Source organism: Acipenser ruthenus, chromosome 9 (assembly GCF_902713425.1).
Source record: "Acipenser ruthenus chromosome 9, fAciRut3.2 maternal haplotype, whole genome shotgun sequence".
Classification (NCBI taxonomy): Eukaryota; Metazoa; Chordata; class Actinopteri; order Acipenseriformes; family Acipenseridae; genus Acipenser; species Acipenser ruthenus.
This window is the reverse complement of record NC_081197.1, coordinates 27,468,864-27,484,010: the sequence shown is the minus strand read 5'-3', so window position 1 is coordinate 27,484,010 and position 15,147 is coordinate 27,468,864. Positions and strand designations below refer to the sequence as shown.

Here is a 15,147-nt window from a genome sequence, read left to right as displayed (position 1 = left end):
CTGTTTTTACATTTACTACAAGAACTGTATTGGCATATTATTCAATAGATACATCTCTAGAACCAATATATTTATTTAGGCCAGTTCCTAAAAAATGAATTATTAGTTAATTATATAGACAGAATACCTATTATATGCATATCCAAAAAACTGTATCTGAATAATGAAATACATTCACTATATATATATATATATATATATATATATATATATATATATATATATATATATATATAATATATTTCTTTTTCATATGGGTAATTGTATTGACAAGCCCAATTTACAGACTAATTCTATATCAACTTATCTTCAATAACATCGATGCCTGCTATCAAATAGTGTTTCTGCTATATTTTGCTGACCAAATGCTCAACTGAAAATCGTATTCATACTGTATATACAGTATATGGTGACAGAATATGTGGTCTGCAGTCTTGTCTGTTTACCGTCCTCAGTGGGATAAAGAAATAAAAGTACATGCTGTAACTGAGCGAATGGGAGTGACAGAACTGAAGCATTCTCACACATTGTCATCATTCCCCACCACCATGTTATTCACCATGGGCACACAACCCTTACCCGTCTTTAATGCTCTCCTGGCTGGTTGCTATATTAGTCACAGCAGTCTTGGTGGTTTTAGTAGATGAAGAAACAAGTGGGGTTCTTAAAACAGAAAAGGGGTTAAAAGATTAAATTGAATTAATTGCAGTGTAATTACACATGTGGTTGTGTAGTAACATTGTTGTCACTATTCAACTACATGTGTAACAAAAACTTTGTTATTGTTGGTAAGACTTTATTTTAATTCCACCGTAGCTCCTTAGGACTTAAGAGTACTGTTTAGTAATAGCACAATGTTGATTAAAATAAAGTGGTACCAGTTTCTTTTAGAAACATATTAGTGGTTCAAATAGTTGATTATGCATAAAAAGATGAACAATTAAAGAAAACCTAAGACTCAATTGATGTTCACTTACACAAACTGTTTTTACATTTACTCATGATGTGACAAGAACCGAAGAGAACTTCATTAATAATCAAAACAGCAATAGCGGTGCATTTATAACAGTGAGAATTCAACTTTATGAAGCCAGTCAGTTATTTGAACCTCTAACTATAAATATTCATAAAAACATAGCAAAGCATAAGCAGGAAGCTAGATTAAAAAAAAAAGCATTTATGGATGTTACTGGCTGTAGTTCAATATCATTACAGTACAGCTGTGGAAAGGGGTACATGCTCATAGCCTATGGATACTGGGACCTGGTTAAATTACAAATGCTATCCATGGTATTGTATTGGCATGTTATTCAATAGATACATCTCCAGGACCAATATATTTATTTATGCCAGTTCCTGTTATGCATTTCAGCTGCATATTTTAAAAATAGCTATGCATTGTGTGTACAATGTTTTTGTTAATATATATATAGAGAGAGAATATTTAATCTTACATCAATCAGCTAACTTCTGAGTATTATTAAATTCAGCTGAGATTCTGCTTAGCGATGCAGCTTAATCTAGAACAGTGCGATTCACCCAGTCATTCTGTTGTTGGTTTTGAATGAATGCAAGTGAATTAAAAAAAACAAAGCTCCTGTAAATAAATCAATGAATAAATAAATCAATAAATACCTCTGTAGCATTTAATACAAATTGGTAATTCAATGCTAGAACTATATTTATTAATGAAGACTATCATATTCAAAAGCACATGCAACTTGTTTTCAATTACATTGATGCCTGCTGTCAAATAGTGTTTGTTATATTTTGCTGACCAATGAAAATCATATTCATACTGTATATACAGTATATGGTGACAGAATATGTGGTCTGCAGTCTTGTCTGTTTACCGTCCTCAGTGGGATAAAGAAATAAAAGTACATGCTGTAACTGAGCGAATGGGAGTGACAGAACTGAAGCATTCTCACACATTGTCATCATTCCCCACCACCATGTTATTCACCATGGGCACACAACCCTTACCCGTCTTTAATGCTCTCCTGGCTGGTTGCTATATTAGTCACAGCAGTCTTGGTGGTTTTAGTAGATGAAGGAACAAGTGGGGTTCTTAAAATAGAAAAGGGGTTAAAAGATTCAACTGAATTAATTGCAGTGTAATTACACATGTGGTTGTGTAGTAACATTGTTGTCACTATTCAACTACATGTGTAACAAAAACTTTGTTATTGTTGGTAAGACTTTATTTTAATTCCACCGTAGCTCCTTAGGACTTAAGAGTACTGTTTAGTAATAGCACAATGTTGATTAAAATAAAGTGGTACCAGTTTCTTTTAGAAACATATTAGTGGTTCAAATAGTTGATTATGCATAAAAAGATGAGCAATTAAAGAAAACCTAAGACTCAATTGATGTTCACTTACACAAACTGTTTTTACATTTACTACAAGAACTGTATTGGCATATTATTCAATAGATACATCTCTAGAACCAATATATTTATTTAGGCCAGTTCCTAAAAAATGAATTATTAGTTAATTATATAGACAGAATACCTATTATATGCATATCCAAAAAACTGTATCTGAATAATGAAATACATTCACTATATATATATATATATATATATATATATAGTATATTTCTTTTTCATATGGGTAATTGTATTGACAAGCCCAATTTACAGACTGACAAAACTTGTTTGTTTTTTGAAAAGAGTATATCTTTGAATGCACTATATGACCCACAGTTTACACCATAATATACAGTATTAAATAAAATGTATACTGGAAATCTATTTTCTTTTCTGATAGTCAAGATTGATGGAAACTGTTGCTGAAATATCTGCCAAGCATTTAAAATCAAGAATAGACGGCATCATTTCATCATTGAGAATATGTCTTGTACACATTGTACGTACTTTTTTGTTTAACGGGTAACTAACTGTATAAACAGATATCCTGTAAACCAGATTTGGGAATTTAACTGACTATCACAGTGCAGGTGCATTTATATGGAGACTTGATTACACACAGGTGGATTCTATTTATCATCATTAGTCATTTAGGTCAACATTGGATCATTCAGAGATCCTCACTGAACTTCTGGAGAGAGTTTGCTGCACTGAAAGTAAAGGGGCTGAATAATTTTGCACGCCCAATTTTTCAGTTTTTTATTTGTTAAAAAAGTTTGAAATATCCAATAAATTTCGTTCCACTTCATGATTGTGTCCCACTTGTTGTTGATTCTTCACAAAAAATTACAGTTTCATATCTTTATGTTTGAAGCCTGAAATGTGGCAAAAGGTCGCAAAGTTCAAGGGGGCCGAATACTTTCGCAAGGCACTGTACACAGTCTACTTTTGCAGATCTTGAGATACCCCCCACCTGTACATAAATCTTGCAGCTGTATATTTCACACAAGTATATTTCTGCATCCTCTAAAATTCCAGTTGTGTTTGATCAGATTTCAACTTAGTCTGTGCTGGCCATTGCAGCTGCTGGATTTCCTTTGCTTTCATTCTATTCATTTCTCATTCTTGTTGATTGAATTTCAAGGCATCTAATTGCATTAAGTCTTTGTATTATTATATATTTAAGTATTATTATTTATTTTTTTGCAGACATAAACAGCCAAATAAGGCTAATTTACTCATAGAAGGGTATGCAGTAACTGCCATGGTATGCCTAATTACACAACACAATAACATATATTTACTGTATGTCTTAATAAACACACCAAAATCAATTTTAGACAACACTAAGTCTGTCAGGCAATTCCACTGACTACTTCCCAGTCATCCTTCTCTTTAAATGTCTCAGCTATATTCAACATGCAGAAGAAACACAGAAATTGTTTGTAAATATAATTAATCCATTCATAGGGATTACCAGACTGCCTTACCCATCAATGGTTTTCAATGTTGTTGATGATGGGTCTTTCAAATCTGCTTTTTTATCAGTGGATTGAACATCTGATTGGCTTCAAGCGGTACAAAAAGGTATACTTAATACTTTAATACACAAAAAATACATACATACTAAAAACAGCAACTGTAGGCTGAAGTAACTACAGTATTCATTTTATTATATGGCTGTAAATGTTATTCCAGATTTTAGTAAAGCAATATATGTACAGTATTTAGCAATTAACCAATATTTAAACTTTTTCACTGCTGTAGCTGTGGCTTCTCTGACAGGACACTAATCCAATATAGAGATGACACACAAATCAATTAATTTCAGTTGAATAAAGTTTCACAAATAAACAAAGTGTGCAATTGTATATACTTTTTTATATTATGTGAATGAAATTAATACCTAGTTGAAAATCTTTTGACTTCGGTTGTTTCCGATCTGAAAATATTTTTAGCATATCATTAATTTATGAAGTACATTCAGTAAAGAACAGTTTACGAGTTTACATATCTTAATTACCAATGGAGTAAATACTTTGAATTGAATTGTCCTGCTGCCATGCATTCATATACCACAGCCACCACTACTACAGATAGTAGTTCGACTACAACTACTACCACTACTAATAATAATGATAATGTTATTGATAATAATTATAATAATAATCCTTACTTATTTGTGGTGGCAGAACGAGTCCCATATGGATCATCTTTTAGAGAGGAACCCCAAGTCCTAAAACAATGGAACATTCAGTATTGTGGAATCTGAGTGGTCCCACCAGAAGTAGACTGTTTATATCTACAAATCATATTTGTGTAACGTTTACTCCTTAGAAAAAGAAGCTGCTTACTTAGTTGGTGGCTTCTGTTGTGTTGTGACAGTAGTAGTCTTGCCATCTGGAGTGCTTGTGGAAGTAACACTAATGAGAACAAAAATATAGCTATGTTTACTGACCTTACAGTAAATTATAATTATTTAAATAAATCATTACCAGATACCAATAATGTCTAAATTCAGTGATGATTATACTTAATACAAACAGGGTGATCCAAAATCCACTGGACAAGAGCTTCTAAATCACTCTGTATAAATGTATTTGTTTGATTATATACCTCTACTAGGGTTGCAGTTACATTACTTGGGCTACAACTTCTAAATAACTTCTAAATAAATATACAATCTGCTCCCTCTTTTCCTAAGGTGACCCTTTATATCACAGAATAAGTTTGAATGCGGAATGGTTGTGGCTCCCATTTGTCCCATAGTGCTATTCCACTATCACTTTCAATCTCGAACACAAATAGCACAGACTCGTGACTATGGCTCCCAACTACAGCTTTATAAAGGGGGAGTACTGTAAATCATAATGTATATAACACACAATAAAAAAAAAACAATGGGACCCCTACCTTTTAGTCACTGAAGTAGAAGACTTGCCATCACTAGTTGTCCATGACTGCCTGTATTGGTTGATCAATTATAATGTAGTAAACAGTTGGCATAGCAAATAATGGTTGGCCTTTTAAACTGCACACATTGATAATGGGTTTCTTGTATATTTGGAAATTAAGTGATGGTGTTCCATTTTTAACACACACACACACACACACACACACACACACACACACACACATATATATATAACATACATTGTTTAGGTCCAAGGATGTGTTTTTGATGGTATGGATTCCTTACCGTTTGTATTTGTCATCAGCATCCCTGTAAAATAGATTAAATGACTTTATTTTATGGACAAACAAAATTGTTCAGCTTGATTCATAGTATTTTGTATATATCTTGAACAACATTGACATTTCATACTACAGTGTCTTCCTTAGCAGGTTAGATACTGAGGAGGTTATTGAGGAGTTCACTTGTAACATTGCTACTGTACAGCATCTGAATAATGTATTTATTTGTTTTTGGTCAGAAAGTGAGCTCTTTGTTTTACTCTTGTTAGCAATGTCCGGAGGCATGGTAAACCTCACTCAGATTTCAATTTGGTACAAGGTACAGTTCAAGATTTTTAAGACAAGAAAAAAAAGCAAAGAAATGCTGAAAAAAATTCTTACTTGATTTTATTTAGCTGAGCTTCACTGGTGCTGTGTCTTCAGGTACAGAAAAGTGAGGAAATAAAACATTTATTACCCCAACTTTTACCCTACTGCTGTTTTATTTTCACTAACTTTCAATCCACATACTGAAGAATACAAATGGTAAACAGTATTGTTAGGTGTCTGCTAACCCAACCACCCAGAGTGGTTATAAAAGGGTCTATTCATAAAAGTACTGTACTTGCCAACTGTCCTAGGTAATTGAATTTCGTTTAAAACTAATGAAAGTCGTCCATATTGATATTCATAAAATGATCTGTACAGACCGGCAACTGTCGCTAAGCAATTTATGAATGGGTATATATATATTCGTTCACGACTGAAATCCATCTCCTTTTGATGACATAATCAGCTCTATAAACATTCACTCAGTTCCGTAGTTAGCTGTTGGGAACATAAACAAATGGAATCTACCGACAGCAGCACCCATCGTGTTATTAACAGCGTGCCTGTATGATACGTGATTTATATACTGTAGGATGTGATCATGTTCAGGTTATTTAAATTACCTTAATAATTGTTAATGTTCCTTTGCTTTGCAGGACATATGCAATTAAATCAAAAACACTTGTAAATCTATTATTCCAATTATTATTTCAGCTTACACAGATACAGCATTACTTAAAAAAAATATTAGGCAGCGTTAATCACGGGGGTGTCAACTTTTATACAAACACAGTTTTAATAAAAACAAATCTGTAACAATTTGTGAATAGCAACTGCCATTAAATAGGCGGCTATGGACGAAATCTGATCATGTACTCCTGTTTTCTCATTTCGACAGGTGTTAACCCTTTATGAATAGACCCCAAAGTCACTCAACCACAATGTTGTTCTGGAACAGCCAGTTGAGCAATGAAACTGAACAGGTGGAGACACCATATGATGGACAGCAAGGTTACCAGACACCATTTTACATGATACAATCTATATTATTAAAATAACATTAAAAAACACCAAAATGCTGCATTTCCCCATCAATACGGAATGCCTCCTGACCAATTCCATATATGTATTGGTCAAAGACATACACAAAAGATATTTATAAAAAAAAGAAACCATTTTGAAAAAATAATTGATTTACCTTTTGGTTAATGTATCCTGATTTGGGAATGGATTCTTGATTTCAGAGCTGGTTTTTCTGTTTGCATTGCTGTTTAAACATAATGCAGTGAGCACAAGTACAACACCAAAACTTGAACAGGTTTAGGGACAGTATTCATCCACCCATTCTACCAAAAAAAGCACATGCAAGCAGCAATATGGTACATAAACTCAAGGTTACAACACTTTTATGATCACAACTTCCCCAACATGGAGGAGAATAAATCACCCAGAAACGGTAGCTACCACATACCAAGTGCTTCTCTATCATGCATTCAGATTTCAATAATGATTTTCCCAGTTCTGTTTTTCTGTTTAGTAATTGAAAATGGTAAATAATCAGATTTTTTAGAGCTGTAATTATTTTGCACTAGTTTAGGCTGACAAAACACAATATATGTTGGTGGAAATTCACAAAGCCTTCTCCTCCAAAATGTCATGCTTTAAAGTGTCACACTAAGCAAACTAGCAACAGAATAATAGTGGGCCTTTTAAATGCTAATGCCACAAAAGTGAATCCTACCAGCACTATTTTATCAGTTTCAAATCATGCTTTGTAACATGCTTGCAACCCAAAGTAATCAATTAAACTATTGATCAAAAATTTCATGCAGTTTCTATTTTATTAAACCCTTGGTTGATAAAGTTATAACGTTTATTTCCCAAACTACATGTCGTTGTCCATCTATCAACAGTCCAAAGCACCTTTGACCATTGTTCCATAGTCCAATTTCTGTGTTCTTGTGCATATTTTAGCCTTTTAGTCTTGTTTCTTAACAGAGGTATTCTTACTGCAACACATCCTTTAAGTCCTGATTTCAAGAGTGACCTTTGTACTGTTGATGGATGGACAACGACACCTGTGCCTTCTGCCAGTTCTGTTGTCAATTCAGCGATTGTCTTCTTTCTGTTACTTAAGTTTTGCTCATTCTTGCTAGACAGTTTGGGTTTGTCAATTACAGATGATGTTTCTCTGTACTTGCTGATTATGCTTTGGGTACCACACCTTGGAAATCAAGTGATGCGAGCTATTTCACTCAATGTTTTTCCTTCTTTATGCAAGTCAAGGTTGTTATAATAGTAGAAAACACTAGTGGAGGCGTTGAGTAAATTGTTGATGCAACATGTCTAAGACTTTTGCACAGCAGTGTATATATACTGTATCTATATGTATGCTTTTTTCTATTCAATTGTCAACATGAGGATGTATCATACACGTAGAAGGTATAAATTGTGATGATGATTTTCAGTGTTACTTCAGTCTATTGTATTATTCCTTCATCCTCAAGGGTTTAATAAGGTACTACACAGTTCATACAACACGCATACTAGAACAACCAGAACACGTTTGCTACCTGTCTAGAGATTCTTCAGATTTGTATCGGTTAAGTACAGCTTTGCCGAAATTTTCTTCCTTGCTGTAATTGAAAAAGAACACATTGTATGATACACCTTTCTCAAACCTTTTCCATCTGTTTGTAAAAACTGTCCAGGATAAGAGTAGGAGATTCTGCCTCCAGTTAAAGGCAAAATAGGACTTAATCCTTAATTGGTGTCCAGTGGTTAAAGATAAAGGCCTTGATACCAGGAGGTTCCCAGTTCAAATCCCGGCAGCCACTGACTCTGTGACCATGAGCAAATCCTTGTGCTCCGTCCTTCGGATGAGATGTAAAACTGAGGTCCTATTGTAAGTGAATTATTGATGCATAGTTGACCCCATACTCACTTTGGATAAAAGAGTCTGCTAAATGACTAATTCATAATAATATTAATCTACCATGGCAAATGGGATAAGACCAACCTTTATGATATCACAAAAGATGAGGTGATGCTTTTCATGGAATGTAAATCACTTTTATTTATTTATTTATTTTTTAAATCAGGTTTATCCCATTTTCAGGAGCTATCTATGAATTACATCTCTTTCAGAGGTTCCTGTTCTTCCCATACAGATTTTTTGATACTCTGGTTTCAACCAAAACGACCAATGACATCGTTCAAGTAATTATACTGAAAACGATAACATAAAACAGATATATTGGGTTTTACTGCCTAAAATATAGTCTAAAATATAGTAACTCATGGATTCAGTACTTACGCAACATCTTCATCCGGCCTCTTCTTGATCCAGCTGTTGTCTTGGAGCAGATTGGTACTCTTCTTGTTATCCTGAATAACCTGACTGCGGCCAGGTGTTGAGGTTGTTTCTGTAACAATTCAATTCACAGTTTTTATATGAAATATGCTTTTTTTCTGTCTAACTAAAATGATAAGTAGAACTGTCATAATATTGGTACCTAAATATCAGAATGGTATTTAATGACATAGTTCTGCACATTTGCCAGTAACAATGGAATATCTTCTGAAATTTCCAGCAAATTATTTGCACAAAATTGGCCAAACATTAAATAAATACTTTTTTACCACCACACCTTCCAAAACAGCGAATTCTGACATTATGACCTAACTTAAACCAAACTATACTCTGTCCATTACATTACGTCTAATCATAAAACCTGCAAACACTAACCCTATCCCAGAACATCTTCTGATCAGAAATAACTGTCTGGAGTGCCTGTAACTGCAATGTAACTAGGCCTGTGAACATCTCTTTACTATCATTCTTAACATAATAGTGCATTTCTAAGAAGGCATCTCAAAACATGGCAATGACAAATATAAATTCATCAGTTCTAATTAAGTCTACAATACATTTTAATTGTGGTGCTGCTAGTTTAAAAAGTACCAAATAGCAAAACTAACAACAACTGTGTAAAACATATCCAAACTGTCCAAATAATGTGTTGAAATAACCTGGGATGCTAGTTATCTATCTATCTATCTATCTATCTATCTATCTATCTATCTATCTATATATATATATATATATATATATATATATATATATATATATATATATATATATATATACAGTATATATATATATATATATTCACTGTATATATATATATATATATATATATATACAGTATATATATATATATATATATATATATATATATATATATATATATATATTGTAAATCTGACTTGGCAGTAGCGTTGTGCTTCGATGGCATATAAGTTGCCACCACACTGGTAAGAAGTCAGGTGTCAGATTGCTCAACTTCACAGAGAAGGCAAGGAAAGAAGGAAACTGCCCTCAAGCTTAAAGGAAGGGTGTTTTGAATATGGTGTGAGGTGTCTTGTATACACAAAATAGACACTGATAAATAGAGTTAGTAAAGTAGAGCTGGGAACATGTTAGTTTGGAATCCGAACAGCCTCAAACAAGCCCTTTGGAGCTTGTACAAACATTTCAATCTTTTGGCAATGCTGATAAAAAAGGCTCTATGGAGCTTGCATCTCAAATTCGACGTTCTATAAACTGTACTCTGTAAACTACGGAGCTCTGCTATTTCTTTCCCAGCATCCTCAGCTCGTCTGCATTCAGGAAGTTTGAGATGCACAAGCTTGTTGCCAGGCTTGTTTTGAGAAAGACAGGTATATAAGCTGTTTTTTTAAAATTTTATTTATTTAGTAATACCCCTAAAAAAGTTTGAAAACGTAAAAAATAAAATACAACAAAGGTTTTGTCTCCTTCTGAATCTTTCCACACGCTGAAGCCGAGCCTGCATTTCCAGCTTCACCCAAACAGCACTTCAATTAATGACGAAAAACAAATCTTCACTAATTCACACCAGCCATAAAAAGACATTATAAGTGTAAATGATATAGACAAACGTTGTATTCCAATTTAATAATGTAATTTGCATGAACAAACCTGCAATAAAACTATTTCTGTACATCAGTCAATTGTGATGCCAACAAAGAATACAAAAAAATGGAATAAAACACTATAAAAAAAGAAGGCAAGAAGAAATGTCTTAGAATATGTAATATTTAGTATTACCTGCTTTGGTACCATATTTCTTCACATATGAAGTTGACATTGTGATGGCTAAGTCAAGTCAATCTGAAAAAGGAGTGAAAATGAAGGTTGATGAGCATTTGTTTTCATAAAAGCAGCACTCATAGTGCCCTAATTCCCAATGTGCTTTATTATTAGGAGATTACATGTTTCATTTAAAATAATAATGCTATAAACAAACTTGTTTATAGTCACATGAGTGCAGACATTACAAAATTTTGAATATCTACACCATCTATGTCATACACAGCTATTTAACTGAAGGAGGTTTTCAACGTGACTGCTGTTAATTGAGTAGACCTCTGTGTTTTTCACCACCCAATTGATTATGAATCATATCTGTATACAGTACCTTTCATTGCATCTGGAATGTACCCAAGTTTAAAATGCCTGAAATAACTTGTGTCTTTGTATTGCTCAAAGAGGAGTGTTTTTCCTTTATTGCAAGTCTTATCACTGACAAATGAAGCAACAGCCTTTTCAATGAACAGCCGTCACCCACAGCTGTTCTTGGCACCTCACAGGGTGAATTAGCACACCCTGTGGTTTTACTGCCTGTGGTGGCTGCTTGCTATGTTGCCAGGCTTCATTCCTACAATAACTTCCACACCTTTCTTAACCATTTAACTTATACTGAAAGCCAGTAACTTTCTTTTAATGTTTGTTTCAGTTACTTTGGAAATTTCATATTTAATTTTCTTTTTTAAAACAACTTCTACTACAGTATAATCCATTCCAATACTATACCAGGCCCCTCTGATACCACATACAAAGTGAAAACATAAATCTTCCTTACATCTTCACTGCCGCTCTTTTTATTGTGCTACATATAAATTGAATATATTAACTTTACTTTGAAGATTATAGTTCAAATGTCTGCTGAAAGCCAGGCACTCCCTTTATGACATATCCTTAAGAATATAATCTTTTGTATTTTGAACCATACTGTACATTGATACCTAAATGACAAACACCTTTTTATGCCATTAAACAGCTCTGTAAAAAATAAAGGAGTTATGTTTTATGTTAACTAGACATAAACTTACAATAACTTTGGGTATTCTGAAGATCTGTTTTCTGGGTAATGTTTCTGGGTAATTTTTAATTTTAATAAGTAGAGAATTTCATTGTCTAGGATTTTATTACAAGCAACACTGTGGTGACCCTGTTTTTTTTAGGACAGCATGGCCAAGGAGGATGTCTGTAAAATAGTCACTAAAAGTAATATCTGTAGGACACATATCTATGTGCTGTGAAAGAGAATACCTAAGACATTCCATAGAAGAATACTGTCTCTCGGTCGCTATATACAGTAAGAATTATGGCACTGGATTTGTTCTGCACAGATTCAAATTGACTTTCCTGATATTTTGCTAAAATTACAGGTTGTCATTACATGTTGGAACAGTGAGCTTAATTAAAACCTTACCAAACATGCCATAGTTAGTATTTGGCCAGATATGCCACTGTGTGCTATGCAAAAATTAATGTAATAGCAGTAATGTGGGGTTGTTCTTCACTGGATGTGTTTTTTTTAACAGACTATTTTGAGCATTCCCATTAGCTCAGCAATAGACAGAAAAGGTTATTGTTACTGTAACCGGTTTGTCAAGATTCAGGGTGGGAAGCTGTTACATGTCTGTGGTTCTCTGTGTAAAGGTATCATAATTATTAATAAAATATTCACATTAAAGCAGTTAGAGCAAGTTATAAACTCAGACTTTTCTACAAAAATAAACATGTTGTAATAAACCAGCGCTCAGATATACACCTCAGTTGTTAACAAACCACCAGGTTAAACATCACATACCACAGCAGATGCAGTGTTTAATTGCCTTCAGCTGACCAAAACTAGTAAAAAAAATAAAAAAATGCTTTCACTGCTCAATGAAGAAACAATTTGGTGGTTTTCTGCTTTTAAATTTTTAGCAATAATAATAGTAATAATAATAATAATAATAATAATAATAATAATAATACATTATTAAGCTTTAAACCATATTTCACCAGTGGATAAAACACATACAAAAAGAAGACATAGTATAAATACATGCCCTGGCCAACTATATGACCAAATTGTCTCTATTTTAACTTAACCTGGTGCAGAACACATTCTGTAAAACCACAATTATAAGGAGTAAATTGCCAACGCTTACCTGTGTGTTGTCTGTCGAACAGCTGATGAGCTTGTGGTAGAAGGCCAGAGTGTGGGCTGGTGGAACATTAACCTGCTCTCTATCCACCTGTTTTTAGGTTCCTTCTAAAGCACCTGACTCACTTTGGGAGGAGATACAAGGTGCAGCAGAGGGTGTGCTCTGAAACTGAATAGCAAGCTAACAACATCTGAAACCTGTAAGGTTGTTTTCCCTCATTCCACAGACACCCAGTCATTGGAAGAAAGCTACTGCATTCTTCACATCTTTAACTGCACCAAAAGTCAAGTTCAGCATTTAATTAAGTTTCAAGACCCCTGCTGTGTCACTGTAAACGTGTTTTTTGATGTTCAGTCCACTCACCCAGGTGTTTTATTCCACAGGTTATTCTGTAGCTCTGGGACTTTCTTCTGCTTCTGTTTTCTGAGGATTCAATTAATTTACAAGTATGTCAGTACCATAGAAAATTAGCAAGAATCTCAGTAACAAATGCCTTGCTGCTGCCATGCTGTAAATTCTGAATTTAAACTAACCGTATGATGCCTTTTTATCATTGTTCATATACATCTCTGTTTGCTATGAGAACATGAAATAGTGTGGATAATAACACTGTGTTTGTACTATACGCAAAGAAAAATACCTTTATCCTTGACTATTGTGTACGCTCCCTTTTTAATACTGAAATTATAAATAAAGCTGTATTTAATTAAACCACGATCTTTGTTTATGTCTAATATATGTTTTAACAACAATTCACTCACCTTACTATATATGCATGTATGTATGTATGTATGTATGTATGTTTATACTTTAAATATAGTTCTGAATGAAGAATGCTTGCATATTCATTTTAAACCAGTAATGCAGAACTATTAGGTGGGACTTTGTTGTACCTGTCCTGGCAGTCGACATTGCAGAAACCTATTGTTTGAGGTCAAATGAAGCACAAATGTGTTCCAAGCAGGGGTGAAATTCTCAACAAAAAGGTGCAGGTACTCATATGTCACAACTGTAATATAACACTTAAGTTAAACCTTAAATGATAAGTATTAAGAAATATTCCACTATGCAGTAACTGCTGTAGAGGGGGAGTTTTGTTTCAAGATATCCTAAAAAAGGGATTTGGTAGGACTTCTATTTACCATTTCTTAAACAATTTGCCATCTCAGAGTCGAATAAACTGTTTAATTTGGTCTCCCCACACTCCACATTGACAGTCTCCATGGCAGTGTCCATGTTGTTTTTGGTGAATCTCTCTAGCACAGTGAGTAAGTTTAACAACAATTCGTTGAGTGTCACCTGTTGACTTTAACAACAGTTCAGTGACCACAGAGTAAACAGTGAATAAAACAACACACCTAATGCAAGCAGCATGAACTGTGCTGAATGAAAGCGCATTTGAGAAATACTGCACTAGTGGACTGTGTGAGTGGATGGAATGCATCTGCGTTGGATGAAAAGCAGATGAAATAAGTCCTGGTACCCAGTACATTAAAATAAGTCCTGGTATGGAGTACCAGCAGAATTTCAGCCCTGGTTCCAAGACTTGTAGAGGATAGTGTTCAAGTATGTATTATCTTGCTCTCACACACATTAATAAACTGAATTTTATAAAAGCTGAGAGAAAATTTTCTGGAAGCAGTGACATAAACAGTAAATATTTCAAATACTGTGATGTAATGCATTCCAAAAATGTTTACTTGTGATTATTATCTTTAAGATGGTGTGGACTAGGCTACTTGCAGAGTGTATCATCATACATAAAACTCATATTTAAAGAAGCTAACATTTACTTGCCGCTTGTTTCTCACTTATAGCTAAAATGTTGAGGCTTAAAGGAGAGATAACTTTGAAGCACTGAAGTGAAACTGAGTTAAACACAGGGTTTAAATCCTGGCAGTGTTTAAATATTAAAACAGGACTAAACTTGTCACTTTATTTGCTTTTAAAGACACAGCTGCACTCAA

The 15,147-nt window shown here is 33.8% G+C and overlaps 1 protein-coding gene across 13 annotated transcripts in view; it reads right to left on the bottom strand.

The window, feature by feature from the left end:
- The window catches only part of LOC117406378 (sciellin-like), a 29,736-nt gene extending 16,396 nt beyond the window's left edge, over window positions 1-13,340 (bottom strand). For 3 of the 13 annotated variants that reach the window (XM_059029792.1, XM_059029798.1, XM_059029800.1), the window contains exons 1-14: window positions 13,184-13,340; window positions 11,010-11,072; window positions 9,195-9,303; window positions 8,452-8,514; window positions 7,077-7,145; window positions 5,951-5,986; window positions 5,574-5,597; window positions 5,288-5,338; window positions 4,729-4,797; window positions 4,551-4,610; window positions 4,281-4,316; window positions 3,865-3,942; window positions 1,987-2,070; window positions 580-663 (exon numbers count right to left, since the gene is read on the bottom strand). In XM_059029792.1, coding sequence (XP_058885775.1) covers window positions 580-663; window positions 1,987-2,070; window positions 3,865-3,942; window positions 4,281-4,316; window positions 4,551-4,610; window positions 4,729-4,797; window positions 5,288-5,338; window positions 5,574-5,597; window positions 5,951-5,986; window positions 7,077-7,145; window positions 8,452-8,514; window positions 9,195-9,303; window positions 11,010-11,049 — 803 coding nt within the window. In that variant the 5' untranslated portion in view covers window positions 11,050-11,072; window positions 13,184-13,340. Of the gene's footprint in view, window positions 1-579; window positions 664-1,986; window positions 2,071-3,864; window positions 3,943-4,280; window positions 4,317-4,550; window positions 4,611-4,728; window positions 4,798-5,287; window positions 5,339-5,573; window positions 5,598-5,950; window positions 5,987-7,076; window positions 7,146-8,451; window positions 8,515-9,194; window positions 9,304-11,009; window positions 11,073-12,837; window positions 12,879-13,183 lie in introns of all 13 variants that reach the window. The other 10 variants (XM_059029799.1, XM_059029804.1, XM_059029803.1 and 7 more) reach the window with 8 other exon arrangements.
- Between the last annotated feature and the right edge of the window lie 1,807 nt (window positions 13,341-15,147).